This window comes from Raphanus sativus, chromosome 4 (assembly GCF_000801105.2).
Source record: "Raphanus sativus cultivar WK10039 chromosome 4, ASM80110v3, whole genome shotgun sequence".
NCBI lineage: Eukaryota > Viridiplantae > Streptophyta > Magnoliopsida > Brassicales > Brassicaceae > Raphanus > Raphanus sativus.
Window position 1 is genome coordinate 47,511,975 of NC_079514.1, and position 7,367 is coordinate 47,519,341.

Genomic DNA, 7,367 nt, shown 5'->3' on the forward strand with positions numbered 1-7,367 from the left:
TTTATTGATGAAAGAGTTTGGTTTATATAACCAGCTAAATAAATCTACAATAGGAAATTAATAAAGCCAAACTAGAATAGGAAAATATATGAAAACCTTATCTAAATATAATCTTGTATAATTCCTAAGTTATCTAGGAATCATACTCCAATATACACAAAACCATTAACACAAGTTTAAATAAAAACGAAGCTTTCCTTCTGTAAACGTGCATAATTTCGTCCAATCTTTCATTATTAAAATGCAATATTTTGTGATTATGACTTTTACCTTGATGATACTTATAGATTAGAAGTTATTATCTATTTAAGTCCATTCACCTTGCGCCTGGCGCATGTTATTACCTAGTGTGTTACTAAACTAAAACCTTTATGCACTTTTCCGGACGAAAAAATGCCATGGTATTAACAATGTAAACATACCCATGTATAAGTACTCGTTTTCATAAACATATATTTAATCCCAATATAATTTTGAAAGTATATCTATTAAAATAATAGAATTGCAAATAGACTTTCATCTAGAAACATATAACAACATATTTCCACACCATATTAATAGTATACACTATTATTCATCCTCATCCTAATTACACACAAAATAATTATCTAAACTTATTATCGCGTGAAACCCAAATCCACCTAAAATTTAAAGTTCGAACTAAAACCGACTCATAGAAATTTAAAGTTGGTTTACTATTCTTTGTTTGAAACTTAACCAGTGAGTAACCTAATTAAACCTAAACGTCGATTAGAAAATATAAATCGAGTTTGGATTTTTTAAAGCGATATGGTAATGTTTCTTAACTTGTTCTAATGTTTTTGTTTAATACCATTAACACATTTTTTCTCTATTAATCCTCTTTTATCTCTTCTTCTACATAATGCATAATTCTCGAATGATTTCTCTTCGTTTTGATCCATGTCGTTAGTGTTACACTCGCTATTAGCTTTTTGCTTTAATCTTTGTTTCTCTCTTTCTTTTCTATACTTAATTTCTCTCCTATATTTTTTTCCTTGGGTTAATCATGTGATATGCATGATGGTGTTTGTGAAATATATGTGAATGGTCAGGTTCTTTAATTTTTGGATTTTTGTGTAAAACTTATTTTATGATTGAGGTGTGCACGGTGGAGAGTGTATAGGCAGAAATCAACAGTAGATTTGTGGACTGATATCCTGTTTGGATTTTTGGGAAAGGGAATTTTTGTATTTATTGAGTTTTAGGATCTTAAGAGATGAAATTGATTTGGGGATGTTTAATCGGGGTTGGATCGGGATAGTTAGTTGGATCTTCGTTTGTTCTGAAACCAACCGAGACTATTTGGTTTAATATCTGTCTATGTTCTACACCATTAAAACCAACCCAAATTTTTGGTTGTGTGGATTCTGATTCTAGAATAATAAATTTAGATATTTATAATGTGTGCAACTAGGAAGAGTATGAAGGATTGTGTAAATTTGTTATTATATGATATTTATAGCGTGTTAAAATAGATCATTAACCCGAAAAAAGAAAGAAGAAAGGAACATACAAGTTACTTTCCTTTTTTTATTTAGATATACTGCTATTAGTTAAATTATCAATTAGCACTAGTGGTCTAGTGGAAGAATAGTACCCTGCCACGGTACAGACCCGGGTACAATTCCTGGCTGGTGCAATTATTTTTATCAATACTATTAAAGTTGAAGTATTGTACAGATGAATAAACCAAATATAACTGTAAGTTGTAACCACCACTTTATGTCCATGATGCTCGGACTCCAAGACAAAAACCAATTAACGGTTTGATGGATATTTGTGATCACACATCAGCATTAGATATAAATGTTAAAAACCAAATCTAGGTTTTCTTTTAACAATCGACAATGAGTCATGATTTTAAAATGAATAGAACTGTTTTTAACAACTACAATAGGTCTTTTCATTTACATTGGGTAGAAACTTACAAACTCATTTTAACTGCATGAAAAGTTATTATCTTTAATAAATCACTATTAAATTTTGATCCGTCCTTCAAAGGGTGGATATAAATTTTCCTTACAGTTTTCAGAAAATTATTTTTCGTATTTATGTTTTTAATCATATTTTTGGTTTCTTTATAATCATATTTGTGTAGAATAATTATTCAAATGATTAATAAAATATTTTAATAATTATATTAAAATAATTGATTGATCAAACATATATCAATAGGTCATGCTGCTTTAATACAATAGATATATTATTATTTTTATTATTTGATTACTAAAAAAAATTGTAAGAATACTTTCTTATTTTTTTAAGAAAATTAATAAATGTTTAAGAATAAAATTCAAAATTAATGTATAAAATGACTATCGCAAAATTCAATAAAATTATAAAAACCTCTTACTAATAATTTTAAAAATATTATACACAAATATAATTATAAAAAAATAAATATTATTAAAATATAAAAAAAAAGAAAAATAGATTTCTAAAAAAGACATTTTTAAACAAAAATATACCCGCCCTTTCAAAGGGTAGTTAAAATCTAGTTTTCCCTTAAACCTTTTGGAGCTAGTTAATATTTGAGGTTTTTAGGCCTTTTCTTCTCAATTAGAGAAGCCCCAAACTTGTTTCGATATAGGGTCCAATATCTCGTGATGTTAAGCCCCGTATATATAGACGGTTGGTTCCTTTTTGATTCTCTCACGTACCAATAATCTCGAGAATTTAGTTTCACGGCACTCGTAACTTCTTCTCTAGGTCTTCCATGGCGAATCCACAGATCGTAATGCTTGTGATCAAATCATCTCGTCCACGTTTTCGCAACGACAGCGACAAAGTCGCCTTCGTAGTCCACGCTACTTTATGCACTTTTGCGGACGAAAAAATGCCATGGTATTAACAATGTAAACATACGCATGTATAAGTACTCGTTTTCATAAACATATATTTAATCCCAATATAATCTTTTAAGTATATCTATTAAAATGATAGAATTGCAAATAGACTTTCATCTAGAAACATATAACGACATATTTCCACACCATATTAATAGTATACACTATTATTCATCCTCATCCTAATTACACACAAAATAATTATCTAAACTTATTATCGCGCGAAACCCAAATCCACCTAAAATTTAAAGTTCGAACTAAAACCGACTCACAGAAATTTAAAGTTGGTTTTCTATTCTTTGTTTGAAACTTAACCAGTGAGTAACCTAATTAAACCTAAACGTCGATTAGAAAATATAAATCGAGTTTGGATTTTTGTAAAGCGATATGGTAATGTTTCTTTACTTGTTCTAATGTTTTTGTTATACCATTAACACAATTTTTCTCTATTAATCCTCTTTTTATCTCTTCTTCTACTACAAAATGCATAATTCTCGAATGATTTCTCTTCGTTTTGATCCATGTCAGTGTTACACTCTCTATTAGCTTTTTGATTCAATCTTTGTTTCTCTCTTTCTTTTCTATACTTAATTTCTCTCCTATGTTTTTTTCCTTGGGTTAATCATGTGATAGGCATGATGGTGTTTGTGAAATATATGTGAATGGTCAGGTTCTTTAATTTTTGGATTTTTGTGTAAAATTTATTTTATGATTGAAGTGTGCACGGTGGAGAGTGTATAGGCAGAAATCAATAGTAGATTTGTAGACTGATATCCCTTGGATTTTGGGGAAAGAAAATTTGTGTATTTATTGAGTTTTAGAGTCTTAAGAGATGAAATTGATTTGGGGATGTTTAATCGGGGTTGGATCGGGATAGTTAGTTGGATCTTCGTTTGTTCTGAAACCAACCGAGACTATTTGGTTTAATATCTGTCTATGTTCTACACCATTAAAACCAACCCAAATTTTTGGTTGTGTGGATTCTGATTCTAGAATAATAAATTTAGATATTTATAATGTGTGCAACTAGGAAGAGTATGAAGGATTGTGTAAATTTGTTATTATATGATATTTATAGCGTGTTAAAATAGATCATTAACCCGAAAAAAGGAACAAAGTTACTTTCCTTTTTCGTAATTTAGGTCTACTATTTGTCTAAAAAACAATAAGCACCAGTGGTCTAGTGGTAGAATAGTACCCTGCCACGGTACAGACCCGGGTTCGATTTCCGGCTGGTGCAATCATATTTATTTTTCTTTAAGCTTTTTGGAGTTGGTTAATATTTGAGGTTTAAGGCCTTTTCTTCTCAATTAGAGAAGCCCAAACCTGTTTCGATATAGGCCCAATATCCTGTAATCTTTAAACCCGTATATATATAGACGGTTGGTTCCTTTTTGATTCTCTCCCGTCCCGATAATCTCGAGAATTTAGTTTCACAGCACTCGCAACTTCTTCTCTAGGTCTTCCATGGCGAATCCACAGATCGTAATGCTTGTGATCAAATCTTCTCGTCCACGTTTTCGCAACGACTGCGACAAAGTAGCCTTCGTAGTCCACGCTACTTTCGTCGCCTCCGGTTACAAACTCGTCGCAGTCGGACGGCAAGCGTTGGCTAAAGACGCTCTCGCTCCCTCTCCTACTCAAGGTTAGTGTATATTTCGTTATTATGATTGTTCCTAGGGTTTATAATTCTGATATGCTTGATTTGTGGAGTCTTAGGTGAGGTTGGGATCGAGGGATGGAACGAGTCCGACGAGTACGCGTTTGTTTACGTGGATCCGAAGAAAGGATCGAGGAAAGTTGTGGTTAAGTGTTTGGCGATAGATGGTGGTAAGCTTCTTGTTGATGCCGTAGCTGAGGGTGTAACAGAGCCTGCTCATCTCAAGATAAGGTCTCTCTCTCTCTATCTCTTTTGTTTGTACAAATCAAAAAGAATTAAAAAAAGAAACATTTTCTTGCTTTTTGGCAGAGTTAAGGAGTATGTTGCTGAATCTAGAGTGGAGAGTGATTACGATGGCCAGTTCAAGAATTTGGACGAGTTAGTCACTAAGTTGCAGAATCATATCCTGGATAAGCTTGATGGAGGACTTAATCCTCTTGCTTATACGACCTGGACCAGGTTAATTATCCCCTTAGTTACAAAGAGTTTTATTGCTCATAAGATGTTCTTAGATTGGCTAGGAGTAGGAACGAACATACATATGAAGTGCAGAGTCTATTAGTATTGTATCTCGATTATTATGAACAAGGTTTTGCATTGTTTCATATGTGGAGGTATTTGTTAGTAGTTGGGGTCATTTTTCAAGTGTATCTGAAGAACTTTATCTTTATCATTCGTTGCTTGCTTGCTTGCAGTTCCAAGAGAGAGAAAGAGCCTGAGCCTGAGCCTTTATATTACCCACGAGGGCCTTTCCCATTAGGCCCTCCGTTTCATCGTCCCTCAGGGTAAAACATTGACCACTTCTACTCTGCTTACTTTGATTCATTGGTTCATGAAATAAGCATTCTAGAAAATTGAAACGTATCGCTTATTGATTTTACTTGTCAGGGTGGTAGTGGTCGATCGCCCGGATTACAGCGCTCTTATGCCTGGCCCGCCTGCTGGAACTTTCCCGGTGGCCAGGGATGGAAACATGCTTGTTGGATCACATGATCTAGGCATACTCCACAGAGTTCGTGATCAGATTCAGCTTGGCTTCATGGGATATTCACAACCGTAAAAATCTTTCTCTTTTCTTTTATATTCTTTTACACAAATGCACATACAGTTGAAAACAAGAAAAGCTCTCGGTTGTTTCTGACAAGTTAGCCATTGATTCTTTTGGTTCTAACAGGATTGTTCCACCTCCTCGTGTTCTTTATGATCATATTGGCTCAGGTTTTGAGACTGGCCGATTCGGGAGGTGACTAGTCCTTTTCTTTTACTGAATAAGAAAACTCCACATCCGAAATCTGTTATGTGATGCTTGTTTATATCAATCTTGATAGGCAATCTCCAAGGAGCAGCCGAGGGGATATTCATCCTGATCTTCAGCATTGTCCCCGCCGTTTTGGTTCAGATTATATGTAGGTCAAAAGTAAAGCCAGCTTTAAAAGAAACAGAGGAAATAGTGGTCATGGTAATAACTTCTTCTCTCTGTGTTAGAGTCTGGTGGTAGCTACTACGTGCAAACATTAGGATTTTGTCTTCCTTTGCTTTTTGTCAGGAATTTCTTTCATTGGTTTATATTCCATTAGCTGATTGTGTTTTTCATACTTTTGATATATAAAAGATATAAATAAGGTTTCGCTTTTGAATTCTGAAATGGTTCCATCATCTCTTTGATTCTACTAATTTGCTTTAGTTGGGTTGCAAGCTTTGGTGCCTGCAGTCTCAAACTTTTACAATTTTACTTCTAACCAAACATAGAGCGACCTTTGATAGGTCTAATCAAAAGTGTTTGATACTCTCTCTTCGTTAGAAAAACATAGGGTGAAATCATTTCATATATTATTGATTTAGTTATTAATTACAATCACACTGATACATATAAAACGTTATCATTATTCATATAATATACGGTACATGAGGATTGGCTTTTAGGGTGAAGTAGTGAACTCCAAAGCCCATGAATCTCCATCCTCAACACTTCATGGAAGTGTGTATGCTACAAGGAACACACACAAAAACATATAATATTAGTAGTAATTGTTAAATATAGAACTTAATAGTTTTGGTACTTCATGTCTGTTCTACTTACTGCAAGAAACAATAAATTATGCAATTTTGAATATAAATCATAAAATATATATAGAGAACATTAAGTCACATTTATATGTTAAAACTTACCTCCGCACTTGTAACCGACGGGGCGGTTAGCGAAATTGCAGCGTTTGGGGATAGTGAGGGCAACCTCCGGCTGCACTCCTGAGGCTTTAGCCGTGTCGGAGAGAAGAACGGCGCAGAGACACTTAGGATTCTGAGAGAATCTTCTAATCTGAGAACAGCAACCGCCCGGCACGGCGGCGTTAGCGTCCTGAGCCGCGCCTACACATGGGGCCAGCTTCATCGCCTCATTGTCCGGAGTAGATTTACCGCACTCTCCTGCTCCGTCTACAGCTGTACCAACAAGGAGAATAAGGCCAAGAACGCAGAGAAATTTCATAGAAGATGCCATTATGTTTTTTTTGTGTGTTGGAGATTTGGTATAAGAATGAGATTCTGTTTTGTGTCAATCTTGTTTGTGTGTTGCCCTTGATTCTTGAATGTGTGAATATATATAGTATGAGATTTTGTCTTTAGGTTCAAGGCACTGAAGTTAGTGGGGTAAGCACTTGAGTGAGAAAGGAGTAAGTGTTCTTACCAACAACAGAAGTTTCCAGGTGTTGATGTCCGAGAGATCACTGAACAAACATTTTCTATTTTTTATTTTGATTATCAAATCGGATGGTAGGTTTGTGGGAGTTGTGTCATCGCCGACCTGTAGCTTTTGAATTGGTGTTAATGGTACTACATTATAA

The 7,367-nt window shown here is 34.1% G+C and overlaps 2 protein-coding genes and 1 non-coding gene across 4 annotated transcripts; 2 read left to right on the forward strand and 1 right to left on the reverse strand.

Annotated features, from left to right (window-relative positions):
* The first annotated feature begins 4,036 nt into the window (after nucleotides 1-4,036).
* TRNAG-GCC (transfer RNA glycine (anticodon GCC)) lies at nucleotides 4,037-4,107 on the forward strand. Its single transcript has one exon. It is a non-coding gene; the product is annotated as a tRNA-Gly (tRNA).
* Nucleotides 4,108-4,283: 176 nt separating this feature from the next.
* Nucleotides 4,284-6,166, forward strand: LOC108851186 (probable proteasome inhibitor). 2 transcript variants are annotated; one of them, XM_057009778.1, is made up of 7 exons: nucleotides 4,284-4,512; nucleotides 4,581-4,758; nucleotides 4,837-4,986; nucleotides 5,223-5,312; nucleotides 5,416-5,583; nucleotides 5,702-5,770; nucleotides 5,856-6,166. In XM_057009778.1, the coding sequence occupies exons 1-7, from the start codon at nucleotides 4,335-4,337 to the stop codon at nucleotides 5,935-5,937; spliced, it is 915 nt and encodes a 304-aa protein (XP_056865758.1). In that variant the 5' UTR covers nucleotides 4,284-4,334; the 3' UTR covers nucleotides 5,938-6,166. The 2 variants fall into 2 exon arrangements, with proteins under 2 accessions (XP_056865758.1, XP_018480100.2); XM_018624598.2 differs by having other exon boundaries at nucleotides 4,587-4,758; nucleotides 5,856-6,160.
* A 174-nt stretch (nucleotides 6,167-6,340) lies between these two features.
* On the reverse strand, nucleotides 6,341-7,112 carry LOC108851856 (putative lipid-transfer protein DIR1). Its single transcript, XM_018625329.2, has 2 exons — nucleotides 6,697-7,112; nucleotides 6,341-6,514 (listed from the first exon to the last, which is right to left on the reverse strand). Exons 1-2 carry the CDS (start codon nucleotides 7,022-7,024, stop codon nucleotides 6,498-6,500), a joined length of 345 nt encoding a protein of 114 aa, XP_018480831.1. The 5' UTR covers nucleotides 7,025-7,112; the 3' UTR covers nucleotides 6,341-6,497.
* Between the last annotated feature and the right edge of the window lie 255 nt (nucleotides 7,113-7,367).